General features: G+C 37.5%; 1 protein-coding gene across 2 annotated transcripts in view; it reads left to right on the top strand.

Annotated features, from left to right (window-relative positions):
• MYOM1 (myomesin 1) overlaps positions 1–22,856 on the top strand; it is a 131,161-nt gene that overhangs the window by 97,094 nt on the left and 11,211 nt on the right. For both annotated transcript variants that reach the window (XM_024580417.4, XM_045187957.2), the window contains 11 exons: positions 9,182–9,338; positions 10,895–11,001; positions 11,124–11,168; positions 13,848–13,984; positions 16,081–16,225; positions 16,974–17,033; positions 17,327–17,394; positions 18,695–18,808; positions 19,475–19,562; positions 20,580–20,618; positions 20,709–20,814. In XM_024580417.4, the coding sequence (XP_024436185.2) occupies positions 9,182–9,338; positions 10,895–11,001; positions 11,124–11,168; positions 13,848–13,984; positions 16,081–16,225; positions 16,974–17,033; positions 17,327–17,394; positions 18,695–18,808; positions 19,475–19,562; positions 20,580–20,618; positions 20,709–20,814 (1,066 nt within the window). The remainder of the gene's footprint in view (positions 1–9,181; positions 9,339–10,894; positions 11,002–11,123; positions 11,169–13,847; positions 13,985–16,080; positions 16,226–16,973; positions 17,034–17,326; positions 17,395–18,694; positions 18,809–19,474; positions 19,563–20,579; positions 20,619–20,708; positions 20,815–22,856) is intronic.

A 22,856-nucleotide genomic window follows, 5' to 3' on the forward strand; every position in this document is an offset into this window, starting at 1 on the left:
CTTGAGCGTATTCGAAGGCTGCTTTTTGAGAAAATCTAAGTCCTGACAAGTTTTGGTCCACTTCCCCAGCTCAGCTCTGTGGAAAAGTGGGATGGCCTTTCATCTGGATGAGAATATCCACAGGGATTCCTTTACTTTGACCGGAGACCATTAATAGCCACTGCCTACCTGTGAAGTGTGTGAGCCGTTTCAATCATACATTAATCAGTTTTACAGCACGTGACTCTTTAGACATTTGTGAGTTCAGCCATGAATTGACAGCTGCTCAGTGTCTGGCAAAAACTCAGTTAGACCATGGGACATTCTAAAAAGAAAACTTGAGGGTGCTGTAGCCACACCTTTCTTACTGTGGGCCTGCACCAGGTTCGTCTCCACAGGCGTCGTCATACGGGTTAGCCTGAGGCCCACAGAAAGGCTGTCTTTATGTTGCTCTAGTTTTTTCTACAGCATTTATAAAAAGAACCATTCATTTGCATGTCATATATCTTTTTTAAAATTGCAATAGAATTTTTTGCATACTCTGTGTCCCAAACCCCTTTGTTTAAGGAATTCCACTATTAATTTTTCTGAGATTTTAACATGTGGAAAAACTGGCCCTCCCAGATTAACATGTGTACTGCCTTTATTATACAAAGAGAAATCTACATTCCAACATGTTCTTCCATTTCACATACAAAAATCTCTGAGCTCATTTTTAAATTGTTTTGTATACTTTTAAATTTTCCAAGAGATTTTTTTTTCTGTTTTAAACTTCTCTCATTTATTCTTTGTCATCCCAAGTATTTTCAAGGTTTTTCCTAAAACACCTTTTCTCTACTTGTAAACCCAGAATGGAAAAAAAAGGGAAGTGTCCCCCTTTTTTCTCCAAATGCAACTTCAATTTCCCATTCTAGGTATTATTATAAAATACTTAGCCTGCTAAGTCATGCTTTAAAAACACCTCTATTCAAAGAACTATGTTAACAAATTAATTAAAACTTGACAATAACAGAACTCTTTAAATTTGAAAAGCCTATTGAAAGAGTTTGCCCTGGTTGGTATGGCTCAGTGGGTCGAGTGCCAAGCCTGCAAACCAAAAAGTGGCAGGTTCAATTCCTGGTCAGGGTACACACCTGGGTTGCAAGCCAGGTCCCCAGTTGGGGCAATCAATCGATGTTTCTCTCCCTCTCTTTCTCCCTCCTTTCCCCTCTCTCTGAAAATAAATAAATGAAATCTTTAAAAAAAGAGAGAGAGAGTCTGATAGCGTCAGCATTGTAATTCATGTGACAAATAGGCAATAAGCTTGTTACACTGACCATTTTAAGACAGTAATCCTGTCATATTTACACAGTGATATTGGCTAAACTGCATCCTTCCTTTCCAGCATAGCATTAAGTTATTTTGACTAAACATTATTTTCTAATGAGAATTGTTACAGAGTTCAAGAAATATGTTTAAATAACTAATATTTAAGTTATTTTCAATAAACTTGATTTTTCAAAATCTTGAGATTCTAAAGGATGCTTTCAGCCAGTTGACAGCATAATTGATTTGTCAGAGAGCATATCAAACTTTGCCTTCTGACTATAACATTAAGTAGGAAATCCACTCTGCCTAGAATATTTTCTTTATTTTATTTTATCTGTTTATCAAAATATTGGTGTTACACTTAAGCTCTAATACAAGTTCCAGTAAAATAAATATTGCAAATCTAAACTGACATTTTTCTTTTAAATCTGTTTTTTCAATCCAGCCACTGGCACATATAAATATGTATAGAAAATATGGAAGAAAAAAATTCCTGACCTTGTAGAATTTAATGCTATTCTCAAAATAAACAACCAGTGCAACTTTTTGAAAAATTAAAATCTAACCAAAAACTCATCTTAAGTATTTGATTTTTAAAACAGAAGTGTCAGATATAGTTTTAATTATTTTTTTTACTTTTTCACTTTCTTTAAATAAATCAGCCAATAGCACTTATCATAGCCACAATTATGTGTTCATAAGTTGAAGAAATGTCCATGCTTCTCTTTCCTACCCACTATGGATACTGTCTGCCATGTGTTGACTTGACATGATTAATCAAGAAAAGCTTCACAGATGAGAAAAAGTCTCATATATTAGCTGACATTACTTCCAATCCCTACTTCTTTTGTCTTTCCTGGAAATGACTTATTTTTAAATTATAAATTCATAGGTTTAGGTAGAAGCACATATATTGCCTGGAATTTTAAAATTAACATCTTTTGTTCCACTTTGTATATTTATAAAAGATGTCCAGTTACTTTACAAAAATTAATTTTCCAGAATAATTGAATAAGACAGCTTTATATTATTTTAGTCACTAGGCAACTGAGACAGCAGTTAAGCAGGGGTTTTCTGTTCTTCAAGTTCCACAGGTTTGAGACTAAATTTGGTCATTTAGAAACCTGCAGAAATTATGTGTTAAATACTCAGTTGTTCTATTTACTTCAGAATTTATTGCTGAAGCATCATTTTAAGACTTTTTGATGAAAATTCTGATAAAATAGATTGCATACTTCAGTGCATACTTTTCAACCTTATTGGTTGCAATGCTTTTAATCTTATTTAGCTTTTCTTGCTTGACTCAGAGCCATAAGTGTCAACCTTATGTACCATACACCAAAAGGTTGAGGGATTAATCCCCAGTGTGTGCACATACCTAGGTTGAGAATTTGATTCCCAGTCAGGGCATGTATAAGAGGCAGCCCATCAATATTTCTCACATCTAGGTTTCTCCCTCTCTCCCCCTTCCCCTCTCTCTAAAATTTAACAAAAATATCCTTGGGTGAGGATTTTTTTTTAAAAATTTTAATTCAAAATAAATAGATAAATAAGTAAATACAGTGATGGCTCAGGGGGTGAGGAGCCATTTGTACCTCTGTGAAATAATGTCTTTGGGCCTACTTTTTAGTTTTCCACCCCCTCTCCTGCTGTCATTTCCCTTATTCTCAGTGTGCCTGCTGATAGTAGCCTCTTATTTCCCTCATTTTAGGGTTTATCTACTGAGAGAACCAACTAGCTAGGCCTGTTAGAATCTTCTCAAGCTAAGCATAGAAAGATTCCAAGTGACATTTTATGGGGTTCTCCACTGGGTTTCCAGAAATACTATGAATGTATAGACTTTGTCACATCAGCACTAGCTCTTAGAGACTTGTTTTGCTTACTTCTTGGTTTGGGGCAAGATTCCAGATGGGTGAGGTCTTAGAACACAAAGATTATCCATGGAACTGAGAGAAAGACTAAGCTAATTATATTGTTCATAGTCTTTCAGTTCTTAACCTAAGAAATGTTTGTTCTGTATAATATAATAATATAATATAGTATAATATAATATAATATAATATAATATATAGTGTAATATAATATACAGCAAACATATGGATTATTCACTTCCTTTTAAAAGGGATTACAGCTCTGACTAATGTTGCTCAGTGGGTTGGCCATAGTCCCACAAACCCACAGTTACCAGTTCAATTCCCAGTCAGAGCACATGCCTGAGTTTCAGGCCAGGTCCCCAGTTGTGGGTGCATGAGAGGCAACTGATTAATGTTTCTCTCACACATGGATCTTTCTCTATCTATTTCTCTCTCCATTCTCCTCTCTCTAAAAATTAAATAAATAAAATCTTTAAAAAATAAAAATAGACAACTTCCTAGATCTTCTCAAACAGCAAAAGCTGGCCTCAGTGAGCCCCAGGCCTGGAACTAGCAGCAGCCAGCCTAGATTCACAGCTTGGCTTTGCCTGGGAATCTTCAAACCCAGCACAAGTAGCAGCTATCCCATGTTTCTTTATAGCTAGGGCAAAGTGGACCCAGGCAAACACAGGTGGGGTCTGACCTTGGCCTGTACCACCCAGGAAACCTCAGAGCCTTTGTACCCAGCGGACAGTTACAGATCACATCAGAGCACCACCACCCTGCTGCTGCACAGCTGATCCTCCACAGAGGGAGGAGGGTAGTGGTCAGTGGTTACAGCCAATCCTTGCAACTGACTGGCCTGGGTAAATCCTTCCCATTGATCTGCCAACAGTAATTAAGGCTCAACCACAAGAGGAGGGTATCCTCAGCCCACAAAAAAGGCACATCCCGAGTACCCGGCTTGGGTGATGGGAGGGCTGTGCCACTGGACCCTAGAAGACACTCACTACATTAGGTCATGCTACCAAGACAGGGAGTGAGGGCAGCTCTAGTTAATACATAGGAACAAACACAGGGAGGCTGACAAAATGAAGAGACAAAGAAACGTGGCCCAAATGAAAGAATAGATGAAAACTCCAGAAAAAGAGCTAAATGAAATGGAGATAAGCAATCTATCGGATGCAGAGTTCAAAACACTGGTTGTAAGGATACTCAATGAACTTAGTGAGGACCTCAACAGCATAAAAAGATCCAGTCAGAAACAAAGGTTTCACTAATTGAAATAAGGTAAAATTTACAGGGAAATAACCTGTAGAAGAGTGAATGAAGCCAAGAATCAAATCAATATTTGGAACATAAGGAAGCAAAAAACAACCAACCAGAACAATAAGAAGAAAAAAGAATTCAAAAAAAATGAGGATAGTATAAACAGCCTTTGGGGCACCTTCAAGAGGTCCAACATTTGCATCATAGGGGTGCCACAGGGAGAAGAGAAAGAGCAATAAATTGGAAATCTATTTGAAAAAATAATGAAAGAAAACTTCCCTAATTTGATGAAGGAAATGACATGCAATTTCAGAAAGCACAGAGAGTCCCAAACAAGGTAGATGCAAGGAGGCTCACTCCAAGACACATCATAATTAAAATGCCAAAGATTAAAGATAAAGAAAGAATCTTAAAAGCAGAGAGAGAAAAGGAGACAGTTACCTACAGGGGAGTTCCCATAAGACTGTCAGTTAAATTCTCAAAAGAAACTTTGCAGGCTGGCAGGGTTTGGCAGAAATATTCAAAGTCATGTAAAGCAGGGACCTACATCCAAGATTGTTCTATCCAGCAAAACTACCATTTAGTATTGAAGGACAGAGAAAGAGCTTCCCAGACAATAAAAATCTAAAGGAGTTCATCATCACCAAACCATTATTATATGAAATGTTAAAGGGACTTATTTAAGAAAAAGAAGTAGATCAAAACTATGGACAATAAAATGGCAAAACTATATGTCTATCAACAATTGACTCTAAAAAACAAACGAAGCAGACAAAAAGAACAGATAGAATCATGGATACAGAGAGCATTTTGATGGCTGCTGGATGGGAGCTGGGTGTGGGGGAATGGGTGAAGATGTGAGGGGATTAGGAAGTATGAATAGGTAGTTCCAGAATAGCCATGGGAATGTAAACTACAGTATAGGAAATGGAGTAGCCAAAGGACTTATATGCAGGACCCATGAACATGAACATTAGTGGGGAGTTGCCTGAGGTAATGTGGTGTGCTGGGAGGAGAGGGGCAAAAGGGGAACAATCAGGACAATTGTAATAGCATAATCAATAAAATATAAGTAAAATAGCTGCAAAAAAATTAAAAAGGATTATAGATAAGCAATGAGTGATTAATACGAACTTCCATGTCTTCAAAATAGATACTATACAAATAGTATCTATTCTGAAGTTTAGTTAATGTCCATCACTTGTTTTCCTCTTCATACCAATAGAGATATACAGAAATTTCTGATTTATATTCTCCCTGTGACTCAGTCATGCTAACTGTGTAATATAACACTCTCTAATCCTCAGCATGCTTGGGTGTTAGTCTTTTCTTAAGTTTTAATTAGAGTACTTGTTCTCTATTGTTATACAACAGTGGGTTACGAGGATTAGTCATGTGTCACTGGGAATAGAAATAAAACATGGTGAGCAACTTCCAATGGAGCAGACACAGCCCCTTAAAAGTAATATATGTGGACATTTCACTTGAGAAACAATGAATTTTTAATCGATCATTATTTCCTTTTGTCTATGTAGCCAAATATGAAAATAACCTTGTTTGTTTTTAAAAAAGTAATGTTAAAAATCTCCTAGAATTAGTGTTCTCTACTCTTCCTATGTGTTAAAACTCAATTTATAATTGAAGCACTCACTGTTATCAATAAGGACACAAATTAGATCAACTGCCAGGCTTAGGAACCAAGGCCCATGTGTCACTGCTCACTCTTCGGGCACTCATGTTCTTTTCGGCTTCCCCTGAATGAAATTTTGCAGTTTTTTTCCATGACAAGTTTTACTGGACAGTAGGCTAGGATACTGGTTTCTTATGGCACAATCTAAAGAGAAAAACTTCAATACCTTGGGAAGTATGGTATCTTTTGGCAAAAAAAAAATTTGTGCTTTTTTAAAAGATAAAGCTATACCTTTTTGATATCAAATATAATACATCTTTCCTAATACATGGAAACAAACCAAGTTTATACTGGTAATTGAATGCATGTCAATTTAAAAAGAGCATTTTACTGATGTAGATGTGAACATTTTATCTGCTGTACAAACTCTCTTTGAATTGCTGTATTACATGTAGGTGCAATTTAACTGTCACAAACAAAAGAATTTAAAACATTAACAGAACTGTTTTCTTTTAAAATCTAAAGGCCAATCTTCTTGAAACATGGATCTCTTTCCATTTTACTTCCCATACAGTTCATTAACAGTCATTTCTAGGTTGCTGTTGTTTCCATCCTGAAGGGCCTCTTCGGATTAACTTATGGTTGCCTGATCAGCAGAATAAGTTTTCATATATTCCTCTATTCTTAAATGACTTAACAAAATTTGAGCATGTGAATATAAGCCATTCTTGGCACCTCCACTTTCTTCCCTTAAATTTCCCTTTGGTTTTCTGATTTCTTATCAATCCTTTACTGATGATGAGTTGGATATGGGTGTTTTAAAAGCAAAGTCATGAATTAGGTCCTGATAAGGACCAGTTCACTTTCCTTCCCAATCCTGCCCTTTCCCCCTTATTTATAAGATCAACCCAGTCCTGTAATTGGGCCATCAGTCACATCGCCCACTTTTTATTCATCCCTGCCCAAACAATTCTTTCCATGATATTGGCTCTGCCTAAGTAACATGACATGTTTATTTAATCCCCTGCTACAGAGAAGGTAGACTTCCAGCAAGATGGAGGCATAGGTAGATACCCTTTGCCTCCTCGCACAACCAAAAGAAGGACAACAAATTAAAAAACAAGCAATAACCAGAACTGCCAGAAAATTGAACTGTATGGAAATCTGACAACCAAGGAGTTAAAGAAGAAACATCCATCCAGACCGGTAGGAGGGGTGGAGAGGGGCAGCTGGAGCTGAGAGGACTCATGGCAAGATGGCTGATGATGAGAGGACTCATCATCAGTCACTAGCAGACGGGGTGGTCCCACATTTGCATCTGGATAAATCAAGAGGAACAACTGGGGAGTGAGACAGAGCAAGCACCCTATGGTTCCAGTGCAGGAAAACAAAGCCTCAAAACCTCTGACTATATAAACCTGTGGAAGTTGCAGCAGTGGGAGAAACTCCCAGCCTCAACAGGAGAGTTCATTGCAGAGACCCCACAGGGTCCTAAATCATACACAAACCCACCACCTAGGAATCAGCACCAGAAGGGCCCAATTTGCTTGTGGGTAGCAGGGGAAAGCTGGCAGAGAGCCAAGCAAGCTGCATTAATCCCTCTCAGACCCCTCTCCCACATACAATGCCAAAACACAGTGAAATGGGTTGCCCACCCTGGCAAATACCTGAGGCTCTGCCCCTTACAACATAACAGGCTGGCCAAGACAAAAAAATATGGCCCAAATGAAAGAACAGATCAAAGCTCCAAAAATAGAACTAAGCAATGAAGAGATAGCCAACCTATCAGATGCAGAGTTCAGACCACTGGTAATCAGGATGCTCACAGAAATGTTTGAGTGTGGTCACAAAATAGAGGAAAAAGTGAAGGCTATGCAAAGTGAAATAAAAAATATATACAGGGACCCAACAGTGAACAGAAGGAAACCAGAACTCAATCACCGGTTTGTAGCTGAAGGAAGAAATAAACATTCAACCAGAACACAATGAAGAAACAAGAATTCAAAAAAATGAGGAGAGGCTTAGGAACATCCAGGACAACTTTAAACGTTCCAACATCCAAGTCATAGGGGTGCCAGAAGGAGAAGAGAAAGAGAAAGAAATTGAAAACTTATTTGAAAAACATAATGAAGGAGAACTTCCCCAATCTGACAAAGGAAATAGACTTCCAGGAAGTCCAGGAAGCTCAGAGAGTCCCAAGGAAGTTGGACCCAAGGAAGCACAAGCCAAGGCACATCATAATCACATTACCCAAGATTAAAGATTAGGAGAGAATCTTAAAAACAGCAAGAAAAAAGGAGACAGTTACCTACAAAGGAGTTCCCATAAGGCTATCAGCTGATTCTCAAAAGAAATCTTGCAGGCAAGAAGGGGCCAGAAAGAAGTACTCAAAGTCATGAAAGGCAAGGACCTACATCCAAGATGACTCTATCCAGCAAAGCTATCATTTAGAATGGAAGGGCAGAGAAAGTGCTTCCCAGATAAGGTCAAGTTAAAGGACTTCTTCATCACCAAGCTCTTATTATATGAAATGTAAAAAGGACTTCTCTAAGAAAAGAAGATCAAAAATATGAACAGTAAAATGACAACAAACTCACAACTATCAACAACTGAACCTAAAAATACAAAAACAAAAACAGAAACAAACTAAGCAAACAACTAGAACAGGAACAGAATCACAGAAATGGAGATCACATGGAGGGTTATCAGTGTGGGGATGGAGAATGGGGGAAAAGGTACAGGGAATAAGAAGCATAAATGGTAGGTACAAAATAGACAGGGTGAGGTTAAGAATAGTATGGGAAATGGAGAAGCCAAAGAACTTATATGTACGACACATGGACATCAGCTAAGATGGGGAAATGCTGGTGGGAGGGGGGTGCAAGGCAGAGAGGAATAAAGGGGAGAAAAAATGGGACAACTGTAATAACATCATCAATAAAATATATTTTTAAAAAATTCCCTGCTGCAGAGTAAAATTTGAATTGTAAAGCAGATTGTCAGTCACGGCGAACAGCTGGGGCTTTTCTCTTGCACAAGCTCAAAGCCCTGCTTTAAGGCTAAAGTACGGGATCTCAGTGAATTCTTACTTGCTTGGTTTTTCCCGGAAAATATCAATGTCTCTTTTTTCTTCTTCTTCTAGGAACCAAAGAGGTTGTTGTAAGTGTGGATGATGATGGAGTCATTTCCTTGAATTTCGAATGTGATCAGATGGCTGCAAATTCTGAGTTCGTCTGGTCCAAAGATTATGTATCCACTGAGGATTCTGCACGTTTAGAAGTGGAAAGCAAAGGCAACAAGTACGGACTGTTTCACTCATAATCATGGGTTTCCTTTTCATGAAAAAAGGATGAAGTAAGCTCTCTGTTTTCCATTTCAAATACTTGGTATAAGGGGATGAATCACAAATATTTTATATGTGGTAATGTAAAGAGTAACAACCAGTATGAACCTTAAAAAATAATAATTCTTTAAAGTTCTTTTCACATTTTTCCACTTAAAGTGCTCTCCTTTATGTTGTTAGAAGAGCTTTAGTTGACATAAAAGTAAATTTTAAAAATGATTCTTATTATTCTACAAAATTTTGAAATCTTAAAGTAATGGTATGTTTAAGGGGAGGGAACAAGGAAGAACTTGCTATTTAATTATTCACGTTATGGTAAATTAAATGGATTAGGTACAATCCACTCTCCTTTTTTCACCACCAGTTATGAGGGACAGAAGAATGCACTGAGAAGAACCCCATATTGGAAGCACAGGATAGATGAGCTCTAGTTCCAGCTCTACCAGGAGCTGACTGTGTGACCTGGGGCAGTTTTTAATTTCCATGGACCTCAGATTACTTTTTCTGTAGAATGGGAGAGAGTGAGGGTTAATTTTATCATCTAGTACTTTACACCCCAAGATTCTGGGTGTTTTTTTTTTACTTTGCCTTATTTATCAAGGTTTATATCTTTATAGTACCAATCATACTGGATTGTATTTGTAAAGCAAAATATTCCTAAGTATTATTTCTATTACAAAGCAGCCCAGCATATATCAAAAATAAAGAAAATAAATAATAATTTTGTTAGAAAATGGCAAAGAAATACTGAATAGAATTAAAGGACATTTTACTGCTGCTATGCTATAAAGTCCTTGAAGTAAAACATACATAGGCCAAAGAAAAGACAAAGTGTAAATTTTTCTTTCACTCTGTGCACTTGAATAACATTTAACTGTTTGGGTGATCTTAGACACTGGCTAGCAATATGACTCACCAAAGTTAGGAAACACAGTGAACTAGCCCATGGACCGATTTGTTTACGCATTCCACAAATATTCATTGTGCACATATTATGTTATCGAGAAGGCACTGATGGATGCTGGAGGACACAATAGTAAACAAAACAGATTTCCTCCCTAAAGGCACACAGTGGAGGCATAGAGATAATGAATAGGCAATACCAATGCAGTTTGATAACCTCAAAAAAGGGAAGTGCAGGGGATGACATAAGAGAAGCACTGGAATTACCAACAGCAGGCTCTGCCCTGTGGGGGAAAAATGGTCAGGCTTCCTAGCAAGGGCTAGTCAGCTAAGAAATATCTTTGTTTGGCATGTGTATTGATATGCCACATAGCTCGGGAATGGGAAATTTGTACCAGTTCCCCGCTCCCATTGCCGTGACCTCCAGGAGGATGTCAGGAAAGACCTCCCAGAAACAGCAAGAAGGAGTAGGCTTTAGGTCAATAAGGGGCATAGGAACAAGTGCTGCAAATGAAGGCAGTAGCATGTGCCAGTACCTGAAGACGATGCAGGACACAGGTCCCCAGGTGCCACACGGCCTCAATTCTTACAAAACTATTATGTTTTAAGGACAAAACTAACCTTCAAAGACCTTGGGATGGAAGATTTGGGCATTTACTCCTGTGATGTAACAGACACTGATGGAATAGCATCCAGCTACTTGATAGATGAGGAAGGTAAGTTTAAATTAATTCATTCACTAGTCTAATGCTGCTTAGTGTTCTCAATGATTCTCTAGGATCAAGTGACTGTTGTTTTAGTAATTTAAGGTTTAATTGTTCTCTTTTTCTCCCTACAGAGGTGAAACGTTTACTTGCTCTTAGCCAAGAACACAAGTTCCCAAGTAAGTGTTCACAATACTTTAAGAGTTTAGCCGTCTTACTACGTGACGACTTCTGGAACAGGGCAGATGACATTGGAGGCTCTTGAGAAGATACAAGGGAACATACATTGGTGGCTACAGACACACTTTCTTAAAGTGCGGCTTTTATTTTTGTCATTGTTTTCAAGAGATACAAAGAAGACTAATGTAGGAACTATATTTCATGTTCTACTTCATAGAGAAGCGGCAGGTTACATAGGCATAACAGCTCTGTAATCAAGTTCTCTTTTTGCCTACATATTTTGGAATCACACACATAATATTTATTTTCTGGATGCATATATATTTTCTGGATGCATTAATTCCTATGTCTTTCAAGAAACTAATCTCTTCCTAAGCAATTTAATGTTGGCACTAAATAGAAGAATCATACTTCTAAATAAAGACATTACCTACCATTTTAAACTCCCGAAAAATAAGGTAAAGATGCCTTGGTCATAAAAAAAGTTCTCTAAACTATCTGCAAACCTTAATAAAACACTTTCCACATAAAAGATTAAATTTCACAGTTGATACCTAATAGAAGAGAAAGAAGTCTGAAAAGGCAACTCGGAAAGTTCCACTGGCCAGATAAGATCTCGTCATTGGCACCTTTTGACCAAAGTAGTGACTTATCCAGAAAGTTACACCCTAGAGTTTGAGAAAACAAATAGAAAGGTATAGCATATCCTCATTCTTTTAAATCAGGAAATTATTTCACTCATTAATCCCTACACTATAACTCCTTCACTAGTACAGGAGTTTCAGGAACACAGGAAACTATACCCTGACCTCAGACTATAGGCAAAACTATGTTTGTATATGTGCATTTTCCTAGGGAGCCTATAGCTTTCCTGAAATTCTCAAATGAGACTGCGATTAAAAAACAAACACTGCTCTAGAACCAGTTTCCTGACCTCTCTTCTATTCCCAAGGAAAGATTGATCGTGAGACTTAGTGTTGATGACTATTGGCCTCAGCTGTCATGTTCCCAAAACCAACTTTGCTCAACACAGCAGCACAGGGGAGTGTAAATGTAGGATGCAGACTTTCTGAATTCCAGGATAGAACCATTTCTCCCCTGGATGCTTGTTCACCATAAAACTGAAAAAGTAATACCGTGAATGATGTCTTAACAGTTAAGTATTTTTAAAAATTGTATGGAAGATAGAGATTTGGTCTGAGCCTCCTTTTAGCTCTGTATTGGAACAACTGTATAACTGAGTTTTACAGTGAATATGGAATAGTGCAAATGAAAGGCATCCCTGAATGCTTAACAAGGGTAGTTTTAGGATAAATACAGAGAAACATCAAGGTACACTTGGTACAAGTTTAGGGAGCATATAGTTTAAAATGTAGCAATGCTACATAAAATTTTGAGATAGGTTTAAGAACACAGCAAGCAAAAGGTGATGATTTCCCCTAAAGGAAGTAGAAGGACTGCTAAACTTTGAGAAACAACCATGCTTTTCCACAAAGTGTGCCCTGGAGATACCTCCTATACAAAAGGATTGGTTAAAGGAAGCTTTGTAGGGAACATTTTCACATTACAAGAAATTTAGAAACAGGTTTTGAGAGGTGTCAGCCAACTTTTAAATTTCACTCAGACTCAAATGGCTTAAGTGATACAGGTGTAAATCATACTGCATGGTCCCTTCACTTTCTTTGTGGAGCAATCCATGTGATACTTTAATATAGCTTCTCAATAGTGACTTGCTTATTTGCCTCTGAAAAATTTTGCTTGGTCTGAGAGTGTCAATGAACTGGTATACCATGGGGATAGATAGGGCTTAAATGACAAGCTAGTTCATCTTGTATATATAATCAAAATTAATTATTTAAATTGTATTGATTTTGTATATGGAGAGGAAGGTGAGAAGCGAGAGAGAAAACATCAATTTGTTGTTCCACTTATTGATGCATTCATCGCTTGCCTCTTGTATGTGCCCTGACCGGGGCAAACCTACAACCTTGGCATACTGAGACGACTCTCTAACCAACTGAGCTACCCAGCCAGGGCCAAATTTATTTTTTTAAGATCCATTTTAAAAAGCATTTTAAAGAACCTCCAAAGGTAGTTAAATTGTTGAAAGAAATCAAATATAATTCTTTCCCAAACATTTTGAAGTAACTAAGATCACGGAATGATGAAACTGGAAAATATTTTGGTTAATTAGGATGTTCACTTCAATTTCATTCATTTATAAATGAGTCAAATGAGGTCCAGATATGCAAAGCGACCTGCCTAATATCAGTTTGTTAGTAGCTGATGTTGGACTAGGCCGCAGCTCTCCTGAGGCCAGCCCAAGACACTTTTCATCACACTTTGGTATAGTTCCTAAATAAACCTAACCAACGCCATAGTGGAGAGTCACAAAGGTTAGCTGAAGGACCCCAGGATTTGAGTTCACCCTCCTCATTTTTATAGTTGAGACATCTGTGACTCAGGGAAGGCCAACAACTTGCCCAGAGTGACAGAATTAGAACCCAATCGTCTGTCCCTCAATATAGTGCTTGCCCTACAACACTCTCACACGGCCTCCACGCCTTCCAAGAGGCAAGGTGCTCACTGCAATTTCCACTGAGTGTTTTTTCACTGTTGGAAGAATCTGTATCAATACAGCTGGTTACCAATATAATTTTTATTTTTATTTTTCATAGCTGTCCCAACTAAATCAGAGCTGGCTGTTGAAATTTTGGAGAAAGGCCAGGTCCGGTTTTGGATGCAGGCTGAGAAGCTGTCCAGCAATGCCAAAGTCAACTTCATATTTAATGATAAGGAAATTTTTGAAGGGCCGGTAGGTTTTACACATTTATATTTCTAAACACATTATTATAGAATGTGCTGGGGAAGCCTGTTAGACTGCAGGCAAATCATTATGAAAATCACTGTGTGGGGGGTGGGGAGTTTAAATTTCACATGCAAAAAATGTAGAGGAAAGCAAATTCACTGTATCATACTGTTCAAACTGGGGCACTTTTGAGAATGAAAGAGTGTACCACTAATTTTTCCAGGACAAGAGTCATAAACCAAAACTGTCCCAGGTAAATTAAGAAGTATAATCACCCATGAAAATAGCTGCTCTTGAGAAGGCAGAGGAGCCCAGATTCTGACCTGAACTCACGTACATCAGAACCCCAGCAGGGACGTGGTTCTTCATAGGGAGGAAATGGCCTCTATTGTTCCAATCGCTCAGAGAAAAATGCAGTAAAAGTACCTTTATTGCTTTTCTGGTTAAAAATGCAATACATCTGTACTGTAAAAAACATTAAAGACTCAGACAAATCACAGATTTTCACAACTTTTTGAGGTACATATTAATACATACTTTTTGGTCTTTTTCTCCTCTTCTGTGGGTGCATGTCTTTTTGTGTCTCATTTACATAGATGATTATGTATATCTTCGTGTATATCTCCCTTGTTTTTAACATAAACAGTTTCCCTAGAAAGAGTTACAAATCTAGGCTCTATTTGCTTTCCCCAGACATCAGTAGAGCCAGGATCAGGCCAGTGCCTGGTGGGACAAAAGAACTTGGGTTTAGGAGCCCTGGCTCCCACCTGTGTTATCACAGGTATAAATGGGAGACTAAAGTGATGGGGGAGAGGCATGGTTTGTGGCCGCTATTAACAACCTGTTCTCCTTTGATCAAGATCTGTTTTTGAGACATTGAGGATTCATTAGTGAGGGGAAGAATGAGTAACATAACAAATAGATGGCTATGCAGTATATTTCTTTTCAACTCATGTAGCAACTGTGTGTAGATTCGGAACAAGTCACACATGGGTCCACTGGGGCCCCTCTCCTCCCTGTTTGCAACATGTTCTCACAGACTGCTGTGATCGCCACCTGGCCAGTGGAGACGAAGGAAAAACGGTATTGGCATCACTAGGCCGCCACCACCACTGAGGGAACTCATGCACATGTGTGTGTAGGCTCTCTCCCCTTTGTGTGTACCCACACTTGCCTGTTTCCGTGCACACACACACAGTTGTCTTTGCAGTTGGTTCTAATCATAGCATTTTATTGGGTGGAAAATACAGTTACAGTCTTACGTCAGGTTTTCTGAAAGGAGATTCTGTAATTGAGTCTCTCTTTCAAGTGATCTATGGGGAAGTACTCCCAGGAGTAGGGAGTAAGGAAAACAAGGAAGGTAGGAGAATGCTAAGCAAAATCGTGGGCTCTGTTGGACACTGGCTTCCTTCTGGGGCAGCTCCAGAACCTGGATGGCACCACAGAGTGAATCCCAGATCTGAGTCTTCATTCTGTGACACTTTATAGGAACACTTCATTAATTCAAATTCATTATAGAACTTGTCCTGATATGTCCAAGGACTAAGATTTATCTTTACACTGAAAAAAAAAGTTGCCCAAGCAACACGATACAATAAATATAGTCTAACAGGGCAATTTCAGCTCATTAGAAGCAAATTGATTTCAAATGCTTTGGAAGCATTTTTTTCAAGTATTAATTCAGCAGATATTTATTAATTACCTGCTAGATGCTAGAAATATAGCAGTCATGAGACAAACACTTTCCTCATGCTGCCTTACAGTTTTGCATTATGCTGCTAATTGAGACTAAGGTAATCTGGAATGTAAATGGGAACCTAAGAACAACTTTGTGATAACATTTTGTGACTTGGGATAACAAAACTTTATTTATATTTAAAATTAAATTTCAGTCTTTTTAGTAATCATTTCTGGTCAAGGCCATATATTCCACAATACTTTCCTTTTTCTGGCTACTAGATTTTAAAAACTTGCTCATCTAAAAAATGTTAACAATAAGTTTTATTAAAATTATGATTCTTTGGAGTTTGTATTTATTTTATCAGGCTTATTATCACCCTATCTACCTCACTGATTTCTCTTTTTCCCTTTTCACATTGAAGAAATATAAGATGCATATTGACCGAAACACTGGTATAATTGAAATGTTCATGGAAAAGCTACTGGACGTAGATGAGGGAACATACACTTTCCAGCTTCAAGATGGAAGGGCAACTGGCCATTCTACTCTGGTTCTCATTGGAGATGGTAAGAATTCTGTGGAACATTGACTGGAAGCCTTTGTTGCTCCCTTTAATGCAAGCATCGCATGGCACCATGCGGTCATGCGAAAGGTAGAGGGAATTGTTTTTGTTTGGATTCCCATGTTTGGAATACAATTCTCAGTTAATACTTTCCATAGTATTTCATTACATAGTAGTGAAAGTTAATTTTAAATGCTACCAAATTTATCCTTGGTCTACAGGCAGGACTGCATACAAATGATCTCATATTAAACAAATAGTTATTACTAAAATTCTCCAGTGAAGGACACTGCAATACAGCCAAGACTGTATATGTGTCTCAGAAACAAACTGATACTATCTTATGATGTGTACTTACTTTAAATTACTTAAATTAAGAAGAACATATGCAAAAATTAGAGCATGCCAAATTAATCAATCATACATCACAACTAGATTGTATGTCAGCTGCCATAAGCCCCTGTGGAAATAACCAAGATTTAAAATATGGCATTTAACAAAGCGATGGAAAGGCCGGCCAGATCTCTACATTTACAATGTCCGATACTATTTCACTGTTTTCTAGCTTCATGACCTTGAACAAATTATTTAACTTCTCGAAGTCTATTCCTTTAGCTATGAAGACTAAAAACAAATAAAGTGGTCATGATGAATGAGTGTTATAATGAGTATAGATCACTTAACACAGTGACTGTCATGTACAGTTATACCACACCAGTCAATTTCTTACTTTCTTATTTTTCAATTTTTAGTTTATAAAAAGCTCCAGAAAGAAGCTGAATTCCAGCGGCAAGAATGGATCAGGAAACAAGGTAAAAACAATCAGTGAATAAACAAAAAAGCTTCAGTTTCTTGAACAAAATATGCCAAGATTATTTGTATAACAAATTAAAATGAATATTATTACTTATGTTAATACTTCTATAAATAAAAAATAATTGAAAATATGTATTATTAAATAGGTATCTATTTAAATATTTAAAAACTAAATCTTGAATTTTAAAAATTTCACTTCAAATATAAATCACATTGAAATTTAAGAATGAGTTTTGATTTTGCTTTCATGACTAATAAAGTGATTGCTGATATGATTAATATTTTACAGGCCCACATTTTGCTGAGTATTTGAGCTGGGAAGTGACTGGTGAATGTAATGTACTATTGAAATGCAAGGTAAGAAGTAGATAAATGTTTAACAGTTGATACAAGTGAAATAAGATAAAATAGAATGTGAGAAGATCACCTAATTCGAAAGAATATATGCACCCCTATGTTCACTGCCATGTTATTTACAATAGCCAGGCTATGGAAGGAGCCCAAGTGCCCATCAGTAGATGAGCGAATAGAAAACCAGCGGTACATTTACACAATGGAATACTACTCAGCCATAAAAAAGAAGGAACTCTTACCAAATGAACCTAGAGGGTATTATGCTCAGTGAAATAAGTTAGTCAGAGAAAGGCAAATACCATCTGATTTCACTTATATGTGATTCTAAAGAACAATATAAATGAACAAACAAAACAGACAAACTAAAAAATACAGAGAACAGACTGATGGTTTTGCCAAAGGCAGAAGGGTTGACAGACTGGGGGAAAAAGGTGAAGGGATTGAGAGGTACAAACTGGTAGTTACAAAATAGTCATGGGGATGTAAAGTTCAGCCTAAGAAATATAGTCAATAATATTTTAATAACTATGTATGGTGCCAGTGGGTACTGGAAATATCAGGGGAATGCTTTGTAAAGTATAGGATTGTCTAACCACTATGCTGTCCACTTGAACCTAATACAAAGTACTATTAAATGTAAACTATAATTGAACAAAAGTGAAAGTGATGCATCAATTAAAAAAGAATAAAGACCATAAAAATCAAGAAAAAAGAAAAAGAAAATGATTGCTAAGACCCTACTGAATAACTGGACAAATATACATACAATTTCCCAAAGAAGAAATACAACTATAAAAAAACAAAGAAAATGTATAATCTCTTTTAAAAAATGTAAACATAATTCCCCTTCACCTTTATTTTCAAAGCTTCATTTATCTTTTAAAAAGCATTTAGATATGTATTTTGTGACTTAGTTTTTCTATAATCTGATAAAGCCGTTTGCTTTATCACATGACAGACTGTACTTTAATCTGATGGAATGTCTCTTCCTGTGTTTTTCAGATTTTTATTTTAAGTCTGTTTGTGTGTCAGTGTGTATGATCCTATTCCTTCTTTTCTTGTCCACTAGATGATGTTAAAGTTAATTTTTACTGCTAGAAACAGAGATGCTACTGATTTAGGTTTGTCCACTTGTATCTACTTTATTCTAAACTCTATCATTTAAAATTGTTTTGAATTAATGCCATTAGCATCTTCTGACTTTAAGTTTAGTGCTTCTTTTTCTGTCCAATGCCACATCAACAACACTCACAAGAGTAGCATTCCCTTATTTCAAGAAGTATAATTATAGTTTTTCTTCTAGGTGGCAAATATTAAGAAGGAGACCCATATTCTGTGGTACAAAGATGACAGGGAGATATCGGTGGATGAAAAGCATGACTTTAAAGATGGCATATGTACCCTGCTAATAACAGAGGTAGGTGACTATAAATGTGAAATGTAATGTATTAGTTCTGTACCCTACTTCCTCCCCAAAAAACAGAGACTAGGTTCTACCTTCTTGTGCCCTGGGCATTTGTAATATCTTATTTCTAACTGCTCCAAAGATCCTGCCCTGACTTTAACTAAAAGCAAGCTATAAGGAACACAAAAGCTTCTCTCACCTTGTGATATGCGTGGATTTGTCACATATTTAACCAATATTGGCTAGACATCGCAACTCTGGCCTCTCTGAGCTACTTGTTTTTGTGTATAGGTGAGTGGCAGGGAGGCCTCATAACTTGCTCCCTAAAGTACAATCAGAGTCATATTCATCTCAGCATAGATTTTTATCTCCTTTTTTTGTCTAAAAGAGCACACCTTGCAAATGCATGTGATCATTAGTTTTTAATGTGGAGGCAGAGTAAAGGATAAAGACTTCAAGTTTCAAATCAATTATAGCCTTAGAGGATGAAAAATCAGGACTGCTATTTTAAATGCAATGGGTAGGTTTATCTGTGAACTGTTCATTGCTCACAAGGTTAGGTGCTTGTTTGGAGTGTGTTTTTATGGCAGTTCTATAAATATTAGGGCTTTGAAAATGCAAACACTACACTCTGAGGTTACGATAAGCTGCAATGTGACATATCTACCCCTCCCTTAGTTTTCCAAGAAAGATGCTGGCATCTATGAAGTTGTCCTGAAAGACGACAGAGGAAAAGATAAGAGCAGATTGAAGCTTGTGGATGAAGGTCAGTCCGCCCGCTGCCGGCGTCTGTCACGTGTACCCTGTGTACAGGTTACCTGAGTTACGAGTGAGGCCGAGCTGACAATCAAAGTCGCGCTGATTGTTTGTCCACAGACTTTAATGGAAATTGCAGCAAAGTGAACTACTGTTACTTTTTTTAAAAAAATACTTTACTTTTAGTCTTCCTAGAAATCAGAAGTGTAATTTTGATCCTCAAAGAATTTATAGACCACAATCCACTAGGGATTTGTTTTCAATATTAATAATCATTTTTTTTTCAACTCTCTAAAAAATGCTACAGGATCAAAAACTGTGGAAAACATGTTGCAAATTAATCTACTATTAAAAGGTGACAAGAAAGATTTATATAGGAATCTCTAAACCTTTAGTTATTAGCAGAGCATAAAAGCAATTTCCACTTTTCAGAGACTACTAAGGAAGAATATATCATGATAACAAAGACATTTTTGTGACCCACAAACTTCCCCTGAACAAGATCTTTAACAGCATTGCTAACAAACAGCAGAAGTCTGAGTCTGATTTTACCTTCCTCTTGGTGGAGATGGGACTAACTGTGTTTATTGGCAAAAAGCATTATTAGGCTGCAAAATATGAGGTTAACAGATGGTTAATTCATTATGAATTGATGACACAGATAAGAAAACTTCCTCTAATGTGAACTAAGGCTTCCTGGAACTTGCGAAGAAGAGAATCTTAAAACCAAGAAACTTCCTGGAAATCTCATTGTGGCTCTTTGTCTACAATGTAAATATGATGAAAGTTATAGAGAATTACAGGGGAAAATATCAAAATAAGAGCAAGGATCCGTTACAACTTCATAAAAATTGAGTTATTCACACCAAGAACACTTACAATCAATTGGTCAACAAAGTCACCTTGTGCCCCATACCCTTCACCAGGCAGAATATTTCTCAGAGCACAATGCTGACAAACAGTTCAGATTTGACCTTAAACTGAGCATTTCTCTCCTAAAGCTTTTTCTATAAATCTTCATCCACAGCCTTTCAAGAACTGATGACTGAAATATGTAAAAAAATAGGTAAGTTAACATGTTCTCAGCATGACAGTGTTTCATTATTCTCCTGGTCGGGCCTACAGGTGTATGAAATATGTTTTTTTCTTCTTTCAGCTTTGTCTGCTACAGACCTGAAAATCCAGAGTATAGCTGAGGGCATCCGGCTGTACTCTTTTGTTACTTACTACCTGGATGATCTGAAAGTGAACTGGTCCCACAAGTAAGTAAATGGGCACTTAATTGCTATGTAGAAATTCTCCATTTGAGTGAAAGAAAAGTGGGAACTCTATTCTCAGCTAAGGAGTCTACTTATTTCTCAGGTCTGATGTTGATGAGTGTAGGACTGAAGCACCCAGGCCATTCAGTCCCTTAGTGCGCGTTAGCACTTTCCCTCAGCACACAGGGTGAGGCCAGTGATGGCTAAGAGCGTCCCTCTTTGTGATCTGGGTTGTACCGTAATTCACGGCCATCTCTATAATGTGACCTACACCTTCAGACGGTTGTGTTTGGCTTCTCTCTGCCTTGCAGGCATCCAGAGCCAGATTCTGATTCTCTTTCTGCGCACAGCTTACCCAGGCTATGATCTGGAACAAAACCGAAGCAGCATGCACCAAGAGACACCAAATCTCCCATTATGTGAATTAGTGGCCATTCACCAAAGAAGCCTAATTCAGAGAAGTGTCCAAGTTTGTTATTGTTGTTGTTTATAGCAATTAGCATAGTTGATCGTTAGCATATGTCTTGACCACCTGTGGAAGGCTTTGGCAAGCTCATAATCACTTTGGAAAAATGTATTTGAACCGAATTGAGCCTGAAGATCTGTTTTCATCCCAGGCTTCCTTTGTGGAGTTCTAGAGAGATTCCACTGAAGTTCAGCACTGGGATTTTAAGAGCCAGAATAGGTTTCTAAGTCAAATGAGTTCTCCCATTTATACTGTGGATGTTATCCTTAACCTCTGTGCTTCCTTGAAATTTCCTGAGCTTAAAGGGAGCAGCAGCCTGACATAGAAATCTGGTGGGGCACAGTCACTTTAGTCCACACTTAGGGTGCAGCTGACACTCATTCCCAAAGCCCTGTGAGACCCACTGTGGCACCCCAGGAGGAGGCAGGCAACACTATTCATTTACATCCTCCCTTCAGTGGGTATTTACAATATGCCTGGCACTGCTCCAAGCCATTTAGATGTATGAATTCATTTAACACACCCAGCTCTTTGGCATGGGTACATCCTACTTCAGCGAACGGGAAGTTTAGGCTGGGGGAGCTGACTTGCCTGAGTTCACACAGCTAACTAGCAGGGAGTGCTGAGCCCAGGCAACCTGGCTCCAGAGGCCCCTGTCATGGGACCTCCCCTGTGTTCAACAAACATTAAAAGTCTACGTTAGTATTTAACCAGAGCTGGGTCCCACAAAGCAATCATTTGTGTTTTCTTTAAAATGACTTTCCTGTTATGTAGAACAATGTTTTATTTCTTTTTATTACTCTTAATTTCCTGAGTTCTAAAAAATTATGAAAAGTGAAATTCCAGTGTAGAATTCTTGAGATTTCATTCTTTTGTTAAATTTCTTTCACACTATATTGTAGGAAATTATAAGTTAAAATAGATCAAATTCCAGGAAATTCCTCGGTGACATTTAAGACATTCTAATATGTCAGTCTGAAGAATATGAGAGGATAAATTAATTGAATCATCAATCAAAAAGCTTTACACGTCACCTCTAAAAGGATATTTGTTCAAAAAATTAGGACATTGAGTTTGAACCAACCGTTAAACTGCCAAGGCATAAACTTTTTACTTTATTTGCCCTCATCATTTAAATGGGTGTTTTGTGTATCCACATGCCTATGAAAGATTCAGGAGTCAAGGTCTGTCTTCACTGTGTTTATGTAGGTATGTGAATCAATGGGAAAAAACTTGAAATGGGTTTTAGTCTGGACTTTGCTCCTATCTTTCCTTGGATCTTAAGCAAATCACTTAATTTTCTGGCTCTCACTTAATAATGCCTGTTCTTTCTCATAACACTGATGGACCAATGAAAGAATGAAATTAATTGTACCTTGTAAACCATAAAGTGCTTTACAAATTTAAGGTACTATTATGCATGTTAACCAGAGATTTAAAAAGTCAAACATTTATTTTAGCAAAGCAGAGAAACTGTCTTTTGACTTCTGGCCAAGATGGAGGCATAGACAGATATACTTTGCCTTCTTTCACAACCAAAAGAAAGATAACAACAAATTTAAAAACAAGCAATAACCAG

Source organism: Desmodus rotundus, chromosome 10 (assembly GCF_022682495.2).
Source record: "Desmodus rotundus isolate HL8 chromosome 10, HLdesRot8A.1, whole genome shotgun sequence".
Lineage (NCBI taxonomy): Eukaryota > Metazoa > Chordata > Mammalia > Chiroptera > Phyllostomidae > Desmodus > Desmodus rotundus.